The following is a 25,658-nucleotide window of genomic DNA, read 5'->3' as shown; positions in this document are numbered from 1 at the left end:
TAAGCCAAGGTCGCATGTAATTCGATATGTTTTAGTTATGAGATGGAAATGCCTTTTGGTTCATTATTAGATCGATCCTCAAGTCTAACTAGAATTGGCCACCAGCCTGTGATAGGAGATAGGGATCTTTGTCAGGTTAGAACAAGCGATACATAGTGTACACCATATAAAGGAAGGCAAACAGCAGTCCCTCTAGAAGAAATTAAGATAACGAGTCTAGAGTTGAAGACAAGGTGAGAAATTCAGGAAGACTCCCTTTCATCCATCAAACCCACCAGTCGAATTCGGCATGAAACTCTGAGAAGGACCAAAATGCAGTAGACTATATACCATAATAATTATATAATAATAATAATTATTATTATTATTATTATTATTACTATTATCATTATTATTGTTATTATTAATATGAGTCATGAAAAATTCATAGGCAAGAATAAGCTGAAAACGATAATCCACGGCCTTAATCTGTAAGGAAAAAGCCCAGTTAACGACATAACGATGTTACGATGTCACAATATTCCCTGTGATCTGCAAAAGTGGAAAAATAATTAGTCCGATTTATTTTTCATTCTTCAGGTATGAACTTAGTTAGCCGGGGATTACAAGCTAAGTACTTATCCAAGCGACTTTAAAAACTATTAATGCATCACAGTCTACTAACATCCGAGGCAGTTTCCCCATATACTCAGAACAAAAGAAATGTTTTGCTTTATTTGACTAGAAACGTTTACCAATAATTTTATGACCATTGCCTCTAATGTCATTCCACTGCTCTGTTGTGAAGTACTTATCAACTGCTGTATTATCGTGTAGTTACTGTAATATCTTGTATACCTGAATCAGATCCACTCGTAGACTGCTCTTTGACAGGTTAAACACATTCACCCCTTCTAATCGTTCCTCGTACGGTACTGTTTGGTCCTTGATCGGAGCATCAGTTTTATCACTCTTCGTTGCATCTTTCTTTCATCACCTGTATTTTGCATCTTTACCTCTCACTTTTATGTTCTTTAACTCTCACCTGTATATTCTTTATTTTTAACCTTTATTTACTACCTGTATACTGCATCTTTATTTTTCACCAGTATGTTGCATCTTTCTCACCTGCATATTGCATCACTGTTTCCTACCTGCAAGTTGCATCTTTATTTCTCACTTGCATCTTCATTTATCACCTGTATATTCCATCTTTATTTCTCGCCTGTGTATTGCATCTTTATCTCACCTGTATATTTTTTTATTTCTCACCTGAATGTTGCATTTTTATTTCTCACCTGTATGTTGCATCTTTATTTCTCACCTGTATGTTGCATCTTTATTTCTCACCTGTATGTTGCATCTTTATTTCTCACCTGCATGTTGCATCTTTCTCACCTGTATATTCTTTATTTCTCACCTGTATGTTGCATTTTTACTCGTTTTCCTCACAAGTATGTTGCACCTTTATGTGTTCACTTTTTACATGTAGCCTATGTTGTATTTTTCATTTCTCACCGATACATCGTCATTTCTCATTTCTATGTTGTATCTACACTTGCTTACCTGTGTGTTTGCCTGAATCCTGCGCCCACTTGATTATGGAGTCAAGTCTGTTTGCTGGGTCGAGTGAAGCCTCACAGTCCCCGGGTTTTACTCTTCCAGTCACTCCGACAGTCTTAAAGTTACCCTTCACGCCAGTCAGGTAGGCGGTGGCAGTACCAGAACTATCAGACACTTGCTTGTCCAGGTTGTATGTCTGAAGAAAACAGAAAGGTTGAGAATATTAGAGAGTGTGAGAGTCTGCGAGAGCGAGAGACAGATTAGGAGTGTGAGGTCGCAGGGAAAAGAATGAGAGAGAGAGAGAGAGAGAGAGAGAGAGAGAGAGAGAGAGTTACCATACCTTAAGCAGTGCCATGTTAGGAAATCTGTCCCACACCAGATATCCTTCCTCTCCAGACCATCCAGCCTTTTGTCCCTTCATAATACGTGCTGCTGTATTCACTGTCACCCCCAAACCTGAAATGCATACACAAACACCTGTAATACACTCCACTATACCTGAAATACACCTGCAGCACACATACCTATAATTACAGTACCCTCTCAGCAATTGCTGTATCCTTCGCGTCGTGGCACCGATATTACTGGGTTGTGGAATTACACAGTTATACAAATATCCCTCAATCTCCTTCCTATCCCATGAAAGGAAAGGGTGGTAGATTGTAGAATAAAGGCAACTTCAAGGTTCAGCCCACCGGCCTGAGTTGTAGTTACTGTTAATATGATTACTACTACTACTACCACTACAACAACTACTACTACTTGCATATATACACACATACATACATACGTACACATATACATACACACATTCATTATTCTCATCCTCGGTCCAACTGTTCAATAAGACGAGCATCAGTGAAGTGCGATTCTTTGATAAATTCATATACCGAAATTATAGTATGTCGCTCTCTCTCTCTCTCTCTCTCTCTCTCTCTCTCTCTCTCAAGATCTTGACCGGTCCACTTTGAGGACGGCAATTTTATTGCCGATAGAGAGTGAAGTCAGTGAGAATGCTAATAAAGACGCATTGGGATAATAGAAGACAACCCCAAACTTTTGTAATTTCGAAAACTATTAAAGTTACAGCGGATCAATGTACATCGTTGGTAAGTTTAAGGAATAGCAATAAATGTAACTTAAGGGACTTTTCTCAAAATTCACAGACATAAAGCTGAAAGAAAAAACGAAAGTAACAAATACCTCGACGGTGTTATTTTGGACACTGTTTAAACTGCACCAGATCTAAACAAATTGCTGGAAAACTTTTAAATAAATAAAGGTGTTACTCAACCGACTTTTTTTTTTTATATTCCTTATCATATTACAAAAAAAAAAAAAAGGCCAAACTGATAACCCAAACTGAATTAAGTTGGAATCTGCTACAGCACATCAAACACACAGTTAGACAATCTATGAAAAAATCATTGGTGTTACCTTTGCGGGTTCTCTCAATATTTGCACCGTAAAGCTTAAAAAAAGGCGGGGGGGGGGGGCGATGTCACCACCATGCTGGGTTACTTCGGAAAATATTAGAGCAACAGCGAACCTATTCACGACGTTGGAATGTTTCAGGAAAATTAATTTGTACCAACAAGACACTGATAATCATGAAACTGTGAATTTTTTTTATTCTAACCATAAACAGATTAATCCCATCAGTCCAGTGACACGCAGTTTATTGCATTCCGGCTACAAGACACTTTTAATCAATTTAGGAAAGCCCTCTAGCGGCGAAGGGAATGTTGAGGGTTAGATTTAAACCAACCAGTTAGAAAAGGATCTTCTAGGTTAAGTATAATATAGTTATCTTGACGAAGCAAAGATAACCAAAAAACATTATGTCATTGGATTCAAGGGTTAAACTCCACACTGAAACATGACACATCTCTCTCTCTCTCTCTCTCTCTCTCTCTCTCTCTCTCTCTCACCGTCTCCAAGGAAGAGTACGATGTTCTTGGCTATTCTATTGTTGTGTTGTACTCTGAGGGCCTCCTGTAGTTCCTCGTGCATGGTCAGGTACCAGTAGTCTGCGTCTGTGGGTGGTGGTGGGAAACGTCTTTCACGGTGAAATACTGTTTAACACTATACTCTGTTCACTTTATTTAAGCGTAAAACTAACACATCTCCAACATCACTGCTGAGCTATGGCAAGAGACTGACAGATGAATATGATGCTAGTCACGGAAAAGTGTTGTTGAAAGGATGAAGCGCTGTGGTATCGTCGTGTTATACCTCTGAGCTGCAGGGACTAAGCTGGAAAACAAAGGAAACCTGATATAAGTTGATTGGAGCATAGTAACATGCGTCTGTGGGGTGTTTGTGGGACAAGAACTTCACGGTACACATATTATGACAAATATAGCACTCAAACTTTTACTTCTTTAATCCGGTTACGTATTTTCAGTCTTTTTTCCCCCAAACTTTTAAAGGCTTTATTTTAGATTTGGGGAGAATTTTTGGTCTGGAGGGGATACATGTAGACTTTAATCTATTCACATCAAGTGGTCATTCCTATGCAAAGTAAAATCATCTGGAGAAATTAGGAATAAACTCAAAAATATGTCATTAGAGTCAAGAGCTAAGAATTGTGGAGCGTGTAAATGACAAGGATAACGCAGAAATATTAAGGGGAACCTACTACTAAACAAACTACTGATAATGAAACTTGAAGATATACCGGATAACCCTAGTTGAAAAAACGTGATGAAACTTGACACTGAAATGCTTGATAAAACTAATAAATATGACTCTTAAAAAAAAAAAAAAATGATAAAACTATTGATGATGACATTTGGCAGTGAAATCTGAATAACTACTTATGATGAAGCATGACAGTGAAACTCTTGATAAAACTATTGATTATGAAACCCTTGACATTGAAATCCTTGATGAAACTGCTGATGAAACCCTTGACAATTAAAAGAAGAAAAATGAAGCTCTTGAATATGGAAACTCTTACTAAAACTCTGGCCTCACCATTCTCTTCCGGAACAGGTGATGGAAAAACGACAGCCGAAACGTCGGTTGGCATCATCACCATCACCATCACAGCCACACCCACCACCACACGAACACTACATCCCGCCATCCTGTGAAGATAAACATGTGTCTGTTTACATCAGACGGTTTTGCACCAGGCAATTATATAGCCAGACGATTTTACAGCTACCACCACCACCTGTTATCACCACACCACTGACGCCATCAAGTCAGAGATGCAAGAAGCATTATCGGAGTAAGATAAAATCTAGCTAGAGATTTGATGACAAGATTTTTACGAATGATTTTACCATGGGCAATTTACGGCGGACGGTTTCATGATCACTAAAGCGCCACCAACCGTTTAAAGAAGAAAGATGCTTTAGATAGGTGAGACGACTTTGCCACAGACGATGTTACGAGACTATTTTGACGATCATCTTACCATCACCATACTACCGAAGAAGCGAGAAAGATGCGTTTACACACTTGAATGTGGAAGCTTTGGCAGGACCATTTTACGTTATATGACTTTAAATAACGATGATTTTTAAACCACCACCACACTCATAGCTGCCACTCACCATCACACCATCATCACCACACTCACCCCAACACCACAACATCACACCACCACCTCCATCTAACCACCACACCATAACCTGACCACCACACTTCAGCCACATTACACCACCATCTAACCACCATATCACCATCCTACCACACTCACAATCACATCACCACATCGCCACCATCCTAGTGAAAAAGACCAAAGAAACGCTCAGTGAACTAAGGCGAGTCATGTGCTCCTCCGCATATCATTCGTTCAGCCAACCTCGATTCCCTTTTATATCTCAGGGATAGTTTTCTGGACGTCTTGGGAAGCTTTGAAGTATATTTATTGCATCAATATTTTTCCTGCATGCGTTGTGTTAATTTTACCGTCTATGATACTGGCAATCGATGCTAACTGGCATAAATAACATACAGAGGAATAATAACTTTTCATACACAGATCTCTGTCTATCTATCTATCTATTGCCAGACGCCTCAATCCCGTTCGGGGTGGCCACAAACAAATCGGCTCCACGTCGCCCTGTCCCTCGACATTCCATTGCCCTGCTCTCAACTCACACTCCCCTCTCTCATATACCTCTCCACCCCATCCCTCCATCTTATCCTCGGCCCCCCCCCCTCCTTCTCTCACCCCTCCACCTCACTCACATACACTCTCTTCGTCAGTCTTTCACCCTCCATCCTCTCCACATGGCCAAACCACCTCAGTGTATTCCTCATAACGCTTCCTATCACATCCACATCCACACCACAACGCTCCTTTATATCCTCATTTGTCAGCCTGTCTCTCCATGTGACCCCACAGGCTCCTCTTAAATAACTCATTTCCACTGCTCTCACTCCTGACTTGTGTCCTTCCAACAACGTCCAAGCTTCACTTCCATACGTTAGAGTTGGTATCACAATACTGTCATGTAATTTTTCACTTCCATGCTCACTTCCCTGTTTCTTATCACTGCTTTCAAGGAACCAGCAACTTTTCTTCCCTGCTGTACCCTTTCAAGCACTTCACCTTCCAAACTTCCATCCTTTCTCATCACACTACCCAAGTACTTAAACGTACTCACATTTTCCAATTCCTCACTATGCAACCTCGCTGTACATTCACTGACTTCACCTCTCTCTAAGACTATCACTTTACCCTTCCCTATATTCACCTTTTGATTCCGTTTCTTACCCAAACTCATGCACCAAGCCTTGCAGCTCCCCTTCGTCTTCACTCAACAACACAATATCATCTGCAAACAACAGTACAGGGAGTTTCCAAACACTACCCTCTCTCACCAGGGCCACTCCAACATCCACTACCCTACCTTGTACCTCTTTTATTACCCCATCCATGTACAGATTGAACAACCATGGAGACATGACACATCCCCGTTTCAACCCAACCTTCAAAGAAAAAAATTCACTCAGTTCACCATCCACACGCACTGCAGCCTTTGCACCATCATACATACTCTTCACAGCATTCAACAACTTCCCATCTACTCCATATATTCTTAATACTTTCCACAATCATTGTCTATCCACCCTGTCATATGCTTTCTCCAGATCCATGAAAGCCGCATATAACTTCTTTCCCTTCTCTTTCTCTAGAAACTTTTCCACTAAAGATCTAAGAATGAATATCTGATCTACACAACCTCTTCCCTTCCTAAAGCCTCCCTGTTCTTCTCCAACTAAATCCTCTGTTCTTTCTCTAACTCTTTCAGTAAGTATCCTACCATACACTTTTCCTATTATACTAAGAAGACAAATGCCCCTATGATTACCACACACTTCTTTTTCCCCTTTTCCTTTGTACAGGGGAATAATTATACCTGACTTCCAATCCTCCGGGACTCTACCTTCCTCCCAGGCCAATCTGCACATCTTCCGCATCCATACTACTGCTATCTCTCCCCCATGCTTCAGCATTTCACCACACACTCCATCAATTCTTGGGGTTTTCCGCAATTTAACTTTCTTCATTGCTTCCACAACTTCTATCCTACAGATAAACCGCTAATTCCTTCAATCCGGTGAAGTATATTTTGTTCTTCCATCTACCAGACGCTTTCGCTTATCTTAGGATGGATCTCTAGTGTGGAGGAGAGCAGTGAAGGCTGTATCTAACCCCTCCAGTTCGAAAAGTCTCTCCCAAGCTGAATAAAATCGTCTGGTGGTGGGATAAACAGACAAACTAGAGGCGTCATCGTACTGAAGGGATTAAGGAAGACGTGCTATGGTACTTTTCCCCTAATCTGACCAAGAATTTCGCCATATCGCGGCATATTTCAACGACAGAACGTTACAGTACGGCGGCTCTACACTCTTACCTTAAAACTTCCTCACGACTATGAGGACTTTCCGCAGTTAATCTAGTGTTACACCTCAGCATTCAAGATGGAAGGACGACAGTTTTAGGCTCAGTCAGAGTAAAAAGTGGTAACGATTGCAAGAGTCTTCAAACATCACTAGAATATTCAATCCTGCCTTAAAAACCCCTCCTAATCAATGATGTATTCTTCTCGGTATTCTTATCTCCCAGGCGACTATCTTCAGGCCACATCGAACGGGAGGAGTTAGACTTAGCCGTGATCAGCTTCACTACATGGGGTGAGTGCATCGTTGGATTAAACTGCCCGGGGTTGCCAAGAATTTAATAAAGCATGAAGTCGCCGTCGCATACTCATTCATCATCATCATCATCATCATCATCATTATCCCGCCGCCTTTGCTTACAGTCTTGTCTACTTCCCGCCCCTTCTTTTCCAGTCTGAATCCACCCAACCTCTCTCTCTCTCTCTCTCTTTCTCCTTCATCATAATCTTCTTTTGCTTCTTCACCATACAATGCAGAAAACTTGTCTTATGTCATGAATAAACCTACCCTCCCTCACTTCCTGTTTTTCTTTCTCACTCTGGGGAAGCGGGTGTTGTGTTGGTTAGCACATCCAGCTCGCAAATGGAAAAACCTGAAATCGATTTTCGGGCCGGTCACACTTTGTTCCCCTCTTTTCCCTAATTGTCCAGCAGTACAAATGGGGACCTGGATGTAAATTTGAATGTTGTCAGTTGTGCTTCTGGAGTTTACGGTGAACTAGCCAAATTAAATGTTAGTTTTTCTTACCCTTTGGTGTTGACAGGTACAAATCTAAATCTTATTCTTTTTCTTCTCACTGTCTTGTCTAGATCTCTTTTGCTTCTCATTTATTCTAAACTTCTCCATCACCTTCCGTCTCCCGCCTCTCTCTTTCTCCATCCTTCTGTCTATATATCTGTCTGTCTATCTATCTGTCTATCTATATATCTATCTCTCTATCTATCTGCGTATGCGTCTGTGACGGGATGGTGTGGCGGGACAGAGTGAGTTGGGCCTCAGGGAACAGACCATCAAGGTGGTTCTATGTTAAGGCAGTCAGGGTGGTGTCGTGTCGTGTGGTGAGGTAGTGTGACATAGTGTGGTGGTGTGATGAGAGAGATGTATAGTGATAATGAGAGAGGTGTGTGGTGGCATGATGATGATAAGAGAGGTGTGTGGTGGTGTGGTGATCAGGGCTGCAGATGTTAAGGATGCGAGTGGTGTGCGGGGGTGTGGTGGGAGGGCTTTGGTGTGATGGTAGTACGGTAGCGTGGAAGAGCGGGGCAGGGCAGTGGTGTGATGGTACCACAGAGTGGTAGTGAGATGGCGTGAGGCAAGGTGGTGGTGTGGTGGTAGTGTGGTAGGGCGAGGCAGGGTAATGGTGTGGTGGTAGTGTGGTAGGGCGAGGCTGGGTAGTGGTGTGGTGGTAGTCCGGTAGGACGGGACAGGGTAGTATGTACTGTGGTGGTAGTTTGGTGTGGCAAGGCAGGGTAGTGGTGCGGTGGTAGTGTGGTAGGGTGGGGCAGGGTAGTGGTGTCACGGTACTATAGTGTGGTAGTGAGATGGGGCAAGGTAGGGTAATGGTGTGGTGGTAGTGTGGTAGTGAGATGGGGCAGAGCAGGGTAGTGGTGTGGGGGTAGTGTGGTAGGGCAGGGTTGGGTAGTGGAATGGTGGTATTGTGGTAGTGTGGTAAGGCTGGGCAGGGTAGTGGTGTGGTGGTAGTGTGGTAATGTGGTAAGGCAGGGCAGGGTAGTGGTGTGGTGGTATTGTGGTAGGGCGGGGCAGGGTAGTGGTGTGAGGGTAGTGTGGTAGTGTGGTAGGGCAGGGCAGGGTAGTGGCATGGTGGTATTGTGGTAGTGTGGTAGGGCTGGGCAGGAGAGTCGTGTGGTGGTATTGTGGTAGGGCAGGGCAGGGTAGTGATGTGGTGGTAGTATGGTAGGGCAGGGCAGGGTAGTGGTGTGGTGGTCGTATGGCAGGGCAGGGTAGTGGTGTGGTGGTAGTGTGGTATGGCGGGGCAGGGTAGTGGTGTGGTGGTAGTGTGGTATGGCGGGGCAGGGTAGTGGTGTGGTGGTAGTGTGGTATGGCGGGGCAGGGTAGTGGTGTGGTGGTAGTATGGCAGGGCAGGGCAGGGTAGTGGTGTGGTGGTAGTGTGGTATGGCGGGGCAGGGTAATGGTGTCATGGTACCATAGTGTGCTAGTGAGAGAAGGCAAGGCAGGGTAGTGGTGTGGCGGTAGTGTCAGGACACTAATATATATCATAACACACTACATAGTAGCACATATATATGCAATATAAAGGTTAGAAGAATGTCATGCCTAAGCAAGAGTGTTAGAGGAAATTACGTTTGTGCATTGATAGTTAGGAATTTCACGCACAGGACAATGATGCCTGATGGGAAACTCCCCAGGCTTGGAAGGTTCCACAGACCCTTGTCCTTACACGTGACACAACAGGTCACTCTCGTAGTATATGGGAAATTGGAGAGACAGGGCAGAAGTGGTTAGGAGAGAGAAGAGGCATGGTGAGGAGAGGCAGGAAGGAGTGTGCAGGTTTAGCAAGCATAAAACCACTCTCACCTCAGTACTGCTCTTGTAAGATACTCCCTTTGAAGAAATAAACTCACCTCAGTACTCCCCTTGTGAGATACTCCCTTTGAAGAAATAAACTGCAATCAAACCCTGGACTCATCTTTATCTCCTGCAATCTACGACAAGTACAACTACCATTCTCTCCTTAAAATCCCTACAATTTAACACTTTTGCAAAAGCTCGGCGATGACTACTTATATTTGGTGGCAGCAGTGGGATATGAATACACGCCTCCGACGACGACCTGAGGTGGGAGTGGTTTTATGCTAGGTAACCCCGTGTGCTGCTTCCTGCCTCTCCTCACTGTGCCTCTTCTCTCTCCTAACCCCTTCTGCCCTCTCTCTCCCATTACCCCTGTAAATGACTGGTCGTCACATGTAAGGGTACGGGTCTGTGGAACTTTCCCAGCCTGGGGGGTTTCCCATGAGGCGTCATTGTGCTGTGTGTGAAATTCCTAACTAAGAATGTGCAAACACTATTTCCTTTAGCCCTCTTGCTTAGGCACGACTTTCTTCTAACTTTTATATTACGTACATATGTTACTAGCTACTATGTAGTTTGTTATGATAGTTTAGTGTTCTGACAGTAGTATGGTACGGCAGGGCAGGGTAGTGGTGTCATGGTACTATAGCGAGGTAGTGAGAGGAGGCCATAGAGAGGTAGTGAGAAGAGGGAGGGCCTCCTCTCACTACCTCACTATAGTATCATGACACCACTACCCTGCCCTGCCCTTCCACACTACCACATTATTGTCAGGACACTAAAATATCGTAACAAACTACATAATAGCTAGTAACATATGTATGTAGTATAAAAGTCAGAAGAAAGTCGTGCCTAAGCAAGAGGGCTAGAGGAAATAGCGTTTGCACATTCTTGGTGGTAGTGTGGTAGGGCAAGGCAGGGCAGTGATGTGGTAGTACTGTGGTAGAGCAGGGCAGGGTAATAGTGTGGTGGTAGTGTGGTGGGGTGAGGCAGGGCACTGGTGTGGTGGTAGTGTGGTAGGGCAGGGTAGATAGTGGTGTCACGGTACTATAGTGTGGTAGTGAGATTAGGCGAGGCAGGGTAGTGGTGTGGTGATAGTTTGGTAGGGCGAGGTAGGGTAATGGTGTGGTGGTAGTGTGGTAATGAGATGGGGCAGAGGAGGGTAGTGGTGTGGTGGTAGTGTGGTAAGGCAGGGCAGGATAGTGGTGTGGTGGTATTGTGGTAGGGCAGGGCAAGGTAGTGGTGTGGTGGTAGTGTGGCAGGGTGGGGCAGGGTAGTGGTGTGGTGGTAGTGTGGTAGGGCGGGGCAGGGTAACGGTGTCATGGTACTATAGTGTGGTAGTGAGAAGAGGCAAGGCAGGGTAATGGTATGGTGTTGGTGTGGTAGGGTGAAGCAGGGTAGTGGTGTAGTGGTTGTGTGGTAGTGTGAGGCAGGGTAATTGTGTTATGGTACTATAGTGTGGTGGTAAGATGGGGTAAGGCAGAGTAGCGGTGTGGTGGTAGTGTGGTAGAATCGTAGGGCAGGGCAGGGTGGTGGAGTCATGGTACTATAGTGAGGTAGTGAGAGGAGGCAAGGCAGGATAGTGGTGTGGTGGTAGTGTGGTAGGGTGGGGCAGGGTAGTGGTGTGGTGGTGGTGTGGTAGGGTGGGGCAGGGTAGTGGTGTGATGGTAGTGTGGTAGGGTGGGGAAAGGTAGTGGTGTAATGGTAATATAGTGTAGTAATGTGATAAGGCGGGGCAGGGTAGTAGTGTGGTGGTAGTATAGGCATTAATATAGTCATGGCACAATAAGCATCATACAGTAGCACACTATGTAGCACTAGCACAATATGTAATAAGCAGGTGGCTATATCTGGTGCATCTAGTACAGGACCTGTACTGGAGACCCATTTGCAACAAGGTCTCCAGAGATTTTATCACTTGGATTGGCATATTGGGCCCCCAGTCTTGCAAAACCAATGAGGTGTTTGCGCTCCAGGTGGTAGGTACCAAGCCATGCTCACCATCTTGGGTTTCACTCCTCGACCACGGTTTGAATCATAATATTCTTAATAGCTGGGCTTGAATCATGTGTAATACCATTTTCTCTAGGTTTTCTAGGACAAGGAACCCATTTCAGTGATTATTTTCTGGGTTTGGCAATGTCCTGACCTTACAGTTCACTTGCTTGCGCTTCTACAGTCACCTGGCACATTTCCCCAGGCGATCCCACACAGTGTAATCTGTCTTCTGGGAATCTGGTAGAGTGGGTGCTCGGTCGGGGATGTCACTGGGAGGATACATATACCTGGTGAGCATGGGCGTACGTCTGGCACAGCAGGCCTGATTGAAAGCCTTGCCTAGACCGGAGGAGTGGAAACAGGTGGTGGACGCAGCAAAGTGTGACCACGACACATGCTCCCATTCCAGACCTGACCTTCAAAGTTAAGATGACCCTTTCATACAAGGAGTGGATACTGACATTATGGCAAAACAATAACTTCCAATTACTACCTTTGAGAGGCTCTGTGGGGTGTGGAAACAATTTCTGGGGTCACCTTACGTGTCTACTTCAAAAGAAGTTCATTCACCTAAACTACCAACAAATATTCAGTTCCTACAGATAGTGTCGTCTTCTTTTTTTTTTTTTCATGGCAATATAATAAACATTTTACTTTTGCAGCATGACATCCACAGCACCGAGTGTCACTTGACTAAACAATTGCAAATGCAGATGACAGAGGAGGGGCAAGGGCTTCAGGCCCTTGGATGGCAGAAGGGTTCCAAATTTGATCTCCCATCCATGGTCCAGTGCTTCAAGTGGTTCCTCTGGTTCATGAGATTTTGCATGGAGATGACATGCATGGCTGATAAGATATGCTGCTCGGCTGATGTGAACTCTGATGACACTGCTTGTAGGTGGGAGCTTCACAACAGCACATGCAGACTTGGTGTACACTTCCAGTCTCAGCTGATCGAAGGTGATGCCTGTTGGTGTTGACCGGACACCGGCCCATACACAGACCAGGAACTGTTCAGCCAATGCAACATCTTGCTCAGACAAGGTATCTGTCTCAGCAAAGTTGGTTAGGTACTGAACTGGATCATAGGCTAATGCTACAAGCTTAGTACCATCTTTGCTCATACAGTCATTGCCTGTGAGGATGTCAGCTTTGATCACCTTGGCTAGTGGAGCACCCAGTTTGGAGACAGCTTGATGCAGTGGCAACATGCGGTGTTTCTCACCAGTTCCATACTTTTGCCAGATTTCCTTCAACTCCAGTGTTCGGAAATATGGAAAGTAAAGGAGAAGTTGGGATAATATGTCGGTGTCATCAGACACTACAATAATCCGTTCAAAATTCTTCACACGAACAGCCCAGTTGATGTGCACCACGAGTCTGGCATCTGCCTCCTCAGTCCATGTCAATAACTCTGGGATTTCACAAGCAGCAGCAATGGCTGGAAGTACCTCACTATCACTCACCAGAGCACATGCAATGATGGCAGGCTGACCTCTATTTTCAGGCTTGCACATCATTCCTTGGACCAGTAGCTGGAGATTCTGCTTGTTCTTGTCAGAGGCCTAAAACTTGTCAAGTTGCTGAGGAATGGGAGTTCTACTGTTCATTCCAATAATGTCAATGCCTGAAGTCGACTTACTGCATTTCAAGCGTTCTTCTTCCTTCAGTGACATTTCAAGATAACTGTCAAGGATGAGATAGATGAATTGTGCCTGGTGGTTTATTCATGATGATGATGCATTTATAGTTTTGACTACCTCACCAAGAGTTTCCAAGTCTGGTAATGGCATTGCTCGCATATTTGACATGAGGTCAACAATGACTTAAGTAGCAAGATTTTCAAGTGGGCTCCACTGGTTCAGGTCAAGTCCAGGCTCAATCTCATGTATCAGCTTGGACTTGTCCACACGAGCTGGAAGATCTCCATCAAACACTGGAGATGACATGAGCAGATTATGAGAAAGAATCTCATCATGATGCATTCCCTAGTCTTTTTCTATTTCCAAGTTCTTCTGGGCTTCAGCAACACCTTTAGCGGACACCTTATTCACCACTGAAATGTTTCTGCCTTGTTTACAGTCTGTATTTGACAAGAGATGCATGGCAGCTTCCTTCTCTGATACTGTGGCACTGATCTTTTTAGCTTTGTCTATCAGCCTCTCCTTCCTGTAATCTTTGCACATTCGCTCACCATTTCCCAAGCACTTGATCAGGTGTTTGGAGATCATACAACTGACCGTTTGCTTGGTAAGAATGTTGTGCAGTGGTACATGAACTGTGACAGTGACATCATATGGGCTCTGTCGATCTTGAACACATTCAAGAAGTTTGCTACATTTTCATTAAATGTGGCATGGTAAGACTTGCTGACTTGCTGAGGGCAAGCTGAATGTGGCATTCCTTGTGATGCTTGGTGGTGTTGTGAGGAGATTGAGAAGATTTGCAATGAAACCATTCTCATGGAAGAGGAATTCAAACTCTTCCACAGCAGCAGCATTGCGAGTAGTACCAATCACATAGTGACCACCAGGAAGCTTTGAGACACGTTGAATGGTTTGCTCCACTTTCACATCACAGCCAACAGCACAAAAAATACCTTGGGTGATCTTGTACAATGCACTGGCCCATGGCGAATCGGTGGTATAGTTCAGGGTGAGTGAACTCCAATGTCTTTATCTGTTCAGGGTACAAGGACACATAACATATGTAGTTCATGCAATCAGATTCTGCAAAAATTGGCACAGAATCCTAAACAGTGGCTGCCAGTAGATTCCACTTGCCTTCCCTGTCCGAAACCACAGCATTCTTGACAACGGCAACCATCCGCAACCAAACTCGAAGAAATTAGCAAACTTCAGATTTTTCCTCACACTCCTTTTCAAATTCAAGGACATATTTCCATAGTACATCTATCTGCTAAGTCAAAGAATTGAACTGTTTTGGGCAATGCTTGTTGGCAGCCAGTGTATTAGACAGAGTCCTCACCTTTTCCAGCACTGGGTATGCAGCTTGTTCCTTGTGTTGCCAGAAGATCCGCCATTGCAACGAACTGATCAGATCCTGGACGTAATGCCCTCGATTCAGTGCTGATTCCAGCATTCCTGGTCTGAACACCCCACACTCGACCAGTGCATCATCAATGCCAGAAGCTCGAAGCAGTTTTTCCCTGGCACCTTAGCAGGATACAAGGCCACTGGAAAGGGCCCATACCAACAAACAAATCTCCGAACTGCTCTGGCTCTGAAAGGCAGATGTCTAACAAAATGCTGAATACTCCTTCATCACACCATACTGCCATTGTTTTCACACACTCTGAAAGTTTGTTAGTGCATGCCTGACTGTGGCACGTTCTGTGACAGATTGTGGTGTAAGAGGGAGGAACCCAACACACATCAGCGGCACCACAGCTGATGAGACAAGTGTATGGATAGCAGCCCAAATAAGTGGTTCTCCTACTGGTGCTCCCAGATGTAATAGGCTAATCAGGAACTCGTTCTTCTGAGTTTCATTGCAAGCATTCTTTGTACTTAGTAATGCAGCCTCCTTATTTTCAGGATTAAGCATCATATCTGGTTGCAGGACAGGTAGAATTGCTGGCTTGACAGAGGAGGTACTTCTTATATTTGTTCTGGAGGATATGATCAGCATGGTTCAATCATGTGGTAGATACTGGAGGTTTGCACTGTGTCTCACTGATGGCCGCACCCTGAAAAAGTACAACGGTGGCATAATGGGACCCTTCAGTGCCAGCCAGTGATGACCTGTCTGCATAATCTGAATTGTCCATGCCTTCCATATGTAATCAGATTTCGTGAAGGTACTTGAGATGGGTGTTTCTCCATCAGATGACTTGATAGCATATCCTGCCCGAAGGCTGCAAGCATACTTTACACACCTGGTAACTGGAGCAGACTCCAACTCTAATGAGCGCCGTGTCAGTGTTTTACTTTGATACTTTGCATAAACTGCATGTCCCAATATCATGTGATGAGGTGCTACCTGCTTTCCATTGTGCAACACACTGTACTGTATAAACACACATTTGGAACATACAGTGGAGTTGCATCCAACTGTAGTCACTGACCCATATTTGTGTTTTCCTATTCTGGCTGCTCTTCTGCAGCATGCTGATCCACCTCCTCATCCTCGACAGCCTGAAGAAGGTCCTCCAAGTCCATAGGCCTGGACTGAACGAGTTTGTGTTTGGGAGTCTTAACCTCTTAGCTGTCAGAGTTGCTGTGCGAGGGATTGTGCTGGAAGGGTGCTAGGCTCATAGTCACAAAGCTCATAGGTCCCTCCCCGGGGGTTCTCTTCTTTATTAGATTTGGAAAACGCCCAGTTCTGTTCCATATTGAGGATGCAGGGTGCAAGGAGGTTAACCCTTCTCAGGTACACTTGGGTCTGACAGACCTGGGCAGTTTTTTTGACACTATAGTTCAGTAACTTATAGATGCCTGGATCCCTGTCCTTCTCAACAGCTTCCTAACTTTTTGTGCCCATGCAGGGTGTAGGGGGTTACTTTCGTGACTCTGTTTTTTGCATTATGTCACTCTGAATTGCATGTCGGGTCTGTGAGACCCAGGTGTACCTAGGGAGGGGGGGAAGAATTTTTCACTCCAAGTTTGCAGGTTGTTTTTATACTGTGTGGGATCCACAATGACCTTAATGAAGGACCTCCATGCCTCAAGTTGTGACGCAAGTGCGAGGCTTATAGCGTACTTTGTATTTGTGTATGGTGACTGCTTCAAACAAACTTTTTTTGGTTTGGCATTTTTTTCATTTTTTTTTTTAAATATGTAGAGTTAAGTGAATTAAAACTTATTTTCATAGTTTTGTATCAGTTAATGCCTAATACATTTTAGGATATTCAGGAATTCATTACATGAAACATGTGTGACACTACAGCGTGTTTTTTAAAGCTGGGTCTGACAGACCCAGGTGTGCCTTAGTTGTAAGCAAAACTGTCGGTGTATCTGAGGAGAGTAAAAGAAACTGATAGATTTGTCGGTGTTTAACCCCTTAGTTCCCAGAGTTGCTGAGCGAGGGATTTTGCTGGAAAGGTGCCAGGCGTACCGCACTCTGCCTGGTGGCACATAGTCGCGAAGCTCATAGGTCCCTTCCTGGGGGTTCCCTTTTTTATTAGATTTTGATAACGCCCAATTCTATCCCATATTGTGGACATGGGGAGCAAAGAGGTTAAAGAGGGTGGCAAAGAATTTAAGGAGAGGATCTGGTATCCGAGTATTCTCCTATGATTCTTTCAAATCTGCACTGTCACAGAAACTGTCCTGTAGATCAAAATCTACATCCATGAGTCTATCTATCTATCTATATACCTAGGCTGCTTCCCCCAAGGAAAGGGAGGTAGCCGAGACAGGACGACACACTCTCCATTTACTCATCCATTCAAACACATTCATTCGCATCTTAGCCCCAAAGGGGAGAACGGACAGATCCTCACCGCATCACACCGCACAAGGGTCAACTGCGCAATGCAAGCAGTGACATCCACAGCAGGGCCCGACAGCAGAACTGGTTTACCCCTGCCACATCATAACAGACCCATCCCCTTACCCGCACCTGACCTGACTAGCTGATCAGACCAAATGCGGGAGAATATCCCCTCAGGGCTGCGTCATCACTTATTCATTCACAATTTCTCTCCATTTATTTCTGTCACGCACAGCCACTCTTCCTTGCTCAACAGACATCCTCTCGCATCCAGCGCTCTCTTCACACTGTCCATCCATCCTATTCGTGGTCTTCTCCTCTCAGTCTTACACCTCTCACATCAGATCTAGTTATCTTTTTCACCAATCGCTCATTATCCATTCTCTCCATATGCCCAAACCATTGCAACACCCTCTGCTCAACTCTACCAGCCATCTCCCGAACAACTCCAGTTCTCCTTCGCACTTCATCATTTCGCACTCGATCCATACGCGTCACTCCACACATACTCCTCAGACATCTCATCTCCATTACATTCAAACTTTTCCTCTCTGCTACACCCATATTCCATGTTTCAGCCCCATATAACGCAGTCGGTACCACAACACCCTCATACAGCCTTCTCTTTACATCCATTCTAAGCGAACGACATTTAAACACTTTTTCATTCCTCCCAGCACCTTTCCTACTTCATTTATTCTAAACTTCACTTCTGCATCTATTCTTCCATCCACAGCAACATGTGACCCTAGATATTTAAAACAATCTACCTCCTCAAGCAACTCACCATTCAAAACTATATTCATCCCCCTACCATCTATCAACCTCGTACACTTCATCACTTTACTCTTATTCTCATTTACTTTCAATTTCCTCCTTTCACACACCCTTCCAAACTCCTCTACCAACTGTCTCAATTTCTCCTCTGAATCGGTCACCAATGCAGTATCATCTGCAAACAGCAGTTGCTTCAGATTCCACTCTCCTCCATCAACATTTACCAGACTCAGACCACCTAAAACTCTTGCATTCACCTCCCTTACGACACCATCCATGTAAATATTAAACAACCAAGGCGACATCACACATCCCTGTCGCAGCCCCACTCTCACGGGAAACCAATCACTCACAGCATTTCCCACTCTTACACACGCTCTACTATTTACATAAAAACTTTTCACCCCTTTTAGTAACCTACCATTAAGTCCATACAATCTTAAAACAGTCCACAAAGCCTCCCTATCAATTCTATCATACGCTTTCTCTAAATCCATAAATGCCCAAAACACATCCTTGCCTTTCGCTAAATACTTTTCACACACTTGTCTCACAGCAAACACCTGATCAACGCATCCCCTCCCTCTCCTAAAGCCACACTGGTCATCACTAATCACTCCCTCTGTACCCTCTCTAACTCTCATAATTAACACTCTACCATACATTTTACCTACAACACTCAACAGACTTATACCCCTAAAGCTAGTACATTCATACTTATCACCCTTGCCTTTATACAACGGGACCACACAAGCACTTGCCCAGTCAATTGGCACCATACCTTTCTCAAAAGCACACATTCAATAATCTTACTAACCAGTCAACAATAGTCACTCCACCACCCTTCAGGCATTCCACAGCACACCCATCCATACCTGCAGCTTTCCCTGTTTTCATCTCCTTTACTGCCTTCTCCACTTCCTCCTTCGTGATCAAAGAATCATTCAACTCTCCCAACACATTTATTCCTTGCACCCTTCTATCTGCCACAATCTCAGCCACGTTTTCCTCCTCTACATTTAACAATCTTTCAAAATACTCTGCCCATCTCTTCCTTGCTGCATCCATCTCAATTAACATCCTTCCATCCTCTGCTTTTACTCGTTCTTCCTTCCCAGACTCTCCCTTTCGCACCCTTTTCACCTCCTTCCCAAAAACATTTTCTTATTCTGTTGAAAATTCTCTGTCAGCCGCCTACCCCACCTCTCATCTGCTGCCACTTTAGCATCACGCACAGCCCTTCTCGCTCTATTCCTCTTTTTCCTTATACCTTTCATATGACATCTCATCCTTCCTCTGCAGCCACACTTCATATGCACGTCTCTTCTCAGCCACAGCCATACTTACTTCCTCACACCACCATTCACTTCCTTTTCTTACACCACCACCCACACGTCTCACACCACACACCTCTTCTGCATGCCCCACCACAGCACTCTTAAACAACTGCCATTCCTCCTCCACGCTGCCATTTTCCCGATCTTTCACTGCGTTCCACTCATCTTTCAATTTCTCCTGATACTCTATCTTTTTCTCTCTTTTATCCAACTCACTCACTTTCAAAACCTCCCTGCCACACCTAACCCTCCTAGCTCTCACCCATCTCTTACCTACTCTTAACTTTCCCTCCACCAGGTAGTGGTCAGACATACCATGAGTAGCTTTCTTAATTGGAGTGCTGCCCTTTTTATTTGGTCAAGATTTTTCAGTTTCACAGCCAGCTCAGCAGCAGTGACTGATGTGGAAAATACTAACTCTGACTCATTCATTCGAGAGTTTGGGGCAAATGTGATGGATTCTCCATAGTGGGAGATAAGTAGCTGCTTCATATCACGGTTTTGAAAGACACTTCTCAACTTTTTGCCTTCTTTGAAAAGGCTTGTAGTGATCTCCACCACATAACTCAATGTGCAGAACTCTTTCCTGATCAATAACTGATCAACAAATGGCAGGGCATGAGAGAACAGGACGCATTTTATGTTTATGAAGTCTGGTTTATCTGCTGCAGGAATTTTGGCATCATGTTTGTACGTGAATGTGAATGTGTGCATTCGGTGGCAGCCAGGGTGGCAATACAAATCAGCAGTGATGACCACTGTTACAGTCACCCACTGTTTCTCTAAACCGGCCTGCAATACTGCTATAAATAGCATCCTGGCTATATTTTGCCACTTCACTGAGTTTGGCGCACTTTCATACACAGAAACTCTGTACTTCTCACAGGTTTGCATGTTTGTGATCTGCCCACATATGACACATGGTGATGTTTTGGAGTCCTTCTGAGTACTTCATGGTGCACAAGGAGTGATGCTGCTCCACGGTGAGTGCCTTTCAGTTCCTAGTTGGCTGTTTGAGGCGCTGGTCTCACAAAACATTGGCTTTTCATCCACTTCTTTACTTTCAGCTTTGACTATTTTGAGTTTGTTGATGTGTGTATAATTCTGGACATTGCTACTCCTCACATGCCCTAAGGTGGGAAAGGAGGTCCAGATGATGATGATGATGTGTATAATTCTTGTAACATCTGTTTGTATTGTGATAAACAAATATCATTTCATTCCCTTCATTATCGTCTTCACAAAAAATACTTCTGAGATGTTTGGCAACAATATCATCACGGATTTCTGCTGCCCATTTCTTATTGTTATGCCCGGTTATTCCACTAGTCACTGGTGATTTGTCCTCTTTCTGGCAAAGGATGCATAATCTTAGGTTAAACAATGAAGTGGATGGTGTCATGTCAGTTGTCATCATGTTCTGTCTCTCCATGTCCCACACAGAAGAAACTGACGTATCGCTCACAGCACATGTGGACCCTCTGAACACCTCGCACCCATCATCATACACAGATGAGTCAGACAGAACGTGACCTCATGGTGCTGAGGCGTTGTTATGTAAATGATCGGTGGTCAGACGCCACAGATTTCCGAAAAAGCAGATCAGAATTAGTTCACAGAAGCAGTGATTGATGGCAATCCCCACAAGCAGTCATCATAGCTCTACTTCAAATCAGTTAAGTTAATATATGCAGTACATACCAGTTTGGCAGACTGACGATTTTAGAAATATCATCGCAGATTGCAGGAAAATGCATCTGGAGCACTCACACAAAATTTTCCTAGGGGAAGATCCCAGACCTGCCCAGTCCCACGATACAGGCTTCAGCAATGCCCTCGGGCTTCGCCTTCATGAGGTGTGCCACCATACTGGAAATAATGAATCTGCCCCAGCCAGTCCACCCACAAGTAAAGTTCTGATGCAAAGAGATTATTAATCCAAAAACCCATTATGGATGCCATTTTGAATTTGAAGATCAAGGTAAAGTTGGCCAGGGGAAATGCGCCAAGTGACCATTGATACGCAAGCAGGTGACCCTAACCCTAAGGTTAGGATGAGGTCGAATACAGAAAATAATCCCAGAAATGGATTCCTTGTCCCAGAAAACCTAGAATAAGTGGTATAACACATGATTCTAGCCCAGCTATTAAGAGTATTATAATTCAACCCCCAGCCAAAGGGTGAAATCCAAGATTGTGGCCATACCGTGGTAACCTACCTCCTGGCACACGAACACCTTATTGGTTTTGCAAGACTGGGGGCCCAATAGACCAATCCAAGTGAGAAAATCTCTGGAGACTGAGTTGCAAACGGGTCTGCAGTACAGGTCCAGGACTAATCAGGAAGACAAACACGAACATCCCCTGGCCTAGATTATCAAGAACGTCAAACACATGATATATGTCAGACACCTGCTGTTACTCATGAAAGCCAGTCTGCCACATGAGAGAAGGATGCTAGACACCATACAGACACACATACAAACACACATCAACTAGCTGGAAACCAGGCAGTAATATATATCCAGGGATAAGAGTCAGTAGGAGAGTACGAGAAAGGCAGTGGAGCAGGAGGTTGGCAGCCAGTGAGAGATTAGCTGTCACTGACAAACAGTGGGTCACGTCACTCTGTCCGTCACATAAGTGCAGGGGTAGGCAATGAACAATATAACTGTGTCACAATAAAACCTCTTAACCCGAGTGTCTCTTTATCTCACCTTCACTTATGATACAAGATACACAGGGGGGGAGTGATACAGAGAAAGACCTATCTCGAAACTAGAAAGATAAAACCCACAAATACACAATCTCCATGCTACCCAATGTCTCACGACTCTTTACATTGGTACCAGCCCACATTAATCAACACTGGTGACATAGTTTTAAGAAGCGAGATTTGTCAGTTAGGTAACCAAGATGTTTCTCGACATTTCTTGTACTGTAGGTTTTGGTACGAGTCAGAGTTGCCACTTTGCTTGCTGTTTGTGAGCGTAGTTGTTTCGTGAGTTATGCATTGATTTTTATGCTCTTTTTCTCAATAATGTTTTATGTGATTGCTTGTTAAATTATGTAATTCAAGTTTGTATGGAAAATAATTTACAATGATATGTAATGTGAGAAAACTGGCATGTTTTGATTGTCTCCAAGTTCGTAACTGTGCTCTCTCTCTCTATCTGGAATACACCAGAAGTGTGACGATTATCATTCTCGAACAATGCAAGCTTATATAAGGATGAGGAAGGGACTATACCAAGTTCAGTCATTTTTCAGTTCAGTATGAGTGTAGTGCAGTGTCAGTGCAGTGAAGTTTGTATATTTTCGGTACTTGTGAAAACAGTGAAGTGTTTATTGAAGTTTGTACATCATTGGTAATTATGAAAACAGTGAAGTGCTGTCAGGCATTAAGTGTAACTGCAGTTAGTAAAGTTTGTATAGCTTCAGTGCTTGTGAGAATAGTGAAGTGAAGTTGGAAAGCATAAGTGTAATTACTGTACTTGGAAAATAAAGACAGTGAACTTTAGAAGCCAGTATTTAGTTACGACACCTGGGCTGATCCTGTGTACTGTACACCTAAAGGCTGACCATAGGAAGAGCAACTCACTGGGCAACGTCCTTCCTGTACTGTACCACTGCTGTTGGAGCCTGTGGCAGTGTGGGGTGGGAATGTAACACTGGTGTCAGGAGTGTGGATAATTTCAGTGCTGCAGTGAGTCTAACTTTTAACGTGGAAGCAGAAGGTGTGCAAATAAGGTCTCGAGCTGGGCAGGAGGAGGAACTGTCCCTGGCGACAATTGTGAAGTTATTACAGGCACAAAGTTTACAACTAGGCACACAGTGAAGAACAAAAAGGCACAAAATAAAGAACTTAAAGAACAGTTACAAACACAAAGTGTCCAACTACAAACACAGAATGAAGAACAGAAAGAACTCCAAGAACAATTACAGGCCTAAAGTGAAGAACAGAAAGAGCTCAGGAACGAAATCAAACAATAACTGCATGCACAGAATGAAGAACAAAAAGAACTATATGATCAACTTCAAAAGGCATTACAGGAGCAACAGAGGGAATTACAACTGAGGTTGCAAAGATAGCTAGATGCATTCATGGAGGAAATGAAGTAAGAACAGGAGCAATTCAAGGAGGAGGTATATGCTGAGCTACGGCAGCAGAAGTATGAGGTAAGCAATAATGTGACCAAGTGCAAACAACATGTTGACGACCAGTTAAAGACAATTAGAGAGGAAATAGTGACGGAGTGCAGACAGCATGTAGATAATCAGTTGAAGCATGTAGTCGACCGTGTGAAGATAATTAGTGAGAAAATGGAGGCTGTAGAGAAATACTGCACTGCTGAGCCTCAGGTTAGTGTAAAGGGAGCAAATGAAAGGATTGGACAGCATATAGTGAATCTTTATGGATCTCAAGCATCTAAAGGTAGCATTACAGGGTTGAATAATCAGAAGGTACGAGATTTAAGTCTGGGCCTTAATTATGATGCCCCAGTTTTTAGGCCCCAAACCAGTGAAGTGCATGGCTACAGTGGGGGTCCAAGTAAAAGGAAACCTCAGGAATTTGATGGTAGAGTATCTTGGGAATCTTACCATGCACAGTTTGAGTTTCTTTGCTGATCGGAATGGTTGGGATGGTAGGCAGAGGGTTGTGCAGCTTGCTACAAGCCTTAAGGATGCCGCAATGAAAATTCTCGGGCAGATGTCAGTGATGGAGAAGAACAGTTATGAGTCCCTTGTAGAAGTGCTGGAGCACAGGTATGGAACCACGTACCAGACTGAGATTTACAGAGCAAAATTCCGGAGCTGTGTACGGGGTCGAGGAGAATCCCTACAGCAGCTTGCTCATTACCTGGAGAGTATGGCATGCAAGGAGTACCCTGGAGCAGCACCTAACCTGTTGGCTATTTTACTGAGGGGCCAGTTCATCGATGCTCTTGATACTGCATAGTTGAAAGTACAAGTGAAGCAGGCACAACCAAGAAGCATGCAAGAAGCACTAGCCAGGACTCTAGAATATGAGTCCTACATCAGGTCCAGTACATCCACTCTTCAGACAGGTCATAGTGCAGGATTCAAGGCAAGAAAGGTGCTGGTATGGGAAGTGGAAAATTTTGAAGGAAGGTGCTGGTACTGTGAAAAGCCAGGACATAGGAAAGTGGACTGCAACAAGTGGAAGAGAGAAGAGGAGAAGATCAGAGGAAGTTGTTGGTATTGTAAGAAACCAGGACATCGCAAAGTGGATTGCAACAAGTGGAAAAGAGAACAGGAGAAGACCAGAGGAGGTTGCTGGTTCTGTGGGAAGCTGGGACACAAGAAGGACGATTGTTACAAATGGAAGAAGGAGCAAGAACGGAACTGTGCAAGGAAATTCCTGATTGCAACAAACGGATGTTGGACATGTGGTGAGGTGGGACACTTCAACTATGAGTGTCCAGTTGAGAAGGATCAGGGTAAATTAGTGAAAGCTTGTGATGAGAGGCAACATCCAGCCAATTTTTCCCAAGAAGCCCCACCACTGAAGAAATGCAGGAGAACCTTGATGAATAGCGTGCAAGAGGATGGAAGAACAGATGGCACACAGTGTAGTAAGAATGGGAATCTCTGCAAGAAATGCTGCCATACGGTTATGACGGGGCTAACATCAGATGCAGAAGACCTGAAGAAGATGCAGACGGAGGATGCAGATTTACAACCAGTGCTGGAATGGCTGCAGCGGAGTACAGTGCAACCATCTTGGGAAGAGGTTTCCAGGTTAAACCCTGCTACTGGAATCAGTGGGACCTTTGTTTGAACAATGGACTACTGGAGTGTCAGTGGGAGACACTCGATGGCCTCAGCAAGTATTGGCAACCGATGATTCCGAAGAAGATGAGGTCCAAGATCTTGAATGAGTCACATAACCAGATCACTGATGGGCACCTGGGAGTAAAGAAAACTCTAAGCCGATTGCGACAGAGGTTCTACTGGACTGACATACGTCAGGATGTTGAAGAGTGGTGTCGGGCCTGTGGTGTATACTGTGCCAAGAAGGGACCCAAGAAACATGGTTGTACCCCTCTTCAG

General features: G+C 44.2%; 1 protein-coding gene across 1 annotated transcript in view; it reads right to left on the bottom strand.

The window, feature by feature from the left end:
• LOC145394740 (alkaline phosphatase-like) overlaps nt 1–25,658 on the bottom strand; it is a 315,874-nt gene that overhangs the window by 96,121 nt on the left and 194,095 nt on the right. The window contains exons 2-5 of the mRNA XM_080268520.1: nt 4,522–4,634; nt 3,474–3,578; nt 1,883–1,998; nt 1,546–1,738 (exon numbers count right to left, since the gene is read on the bottom strand). Of these exons, the coding sequence (XP_080124646.1) occupies nt 1,546–1,738; nt 1,883–1,998; nt 3,474–3,578; nt 4,522–4,633 (526 nt within the window). The 5' untranslated portion in view covers nt 4,634. The remainder of the gene's footprint in view (nt 1–1,545; nt 1,739–1,882; nt 1,999–3,473; nt 3,579–4,521; nt 4,635–25,658) is intronic.

The sequence above is a fragment of the Coenobita brevimanus genome, chromosome 28, assembly GCF_032717465.1.
Source record: "Coenobita brevimanus isolate Jiangsu-jjx chromosome 28, ASM3271746v2, whole genome shotgun sequence".
In the NCBI taxonomy this organism is placed as follows: Eukaryota; Metazoa; Arthropoda; class Malacostraca; order Decapoda; family Coenobitidae; genus Coenobita; species Coenobita brevimanus.
This window is presented reverse-complemented; position numbering and strand designations above follow the sequence as displayed.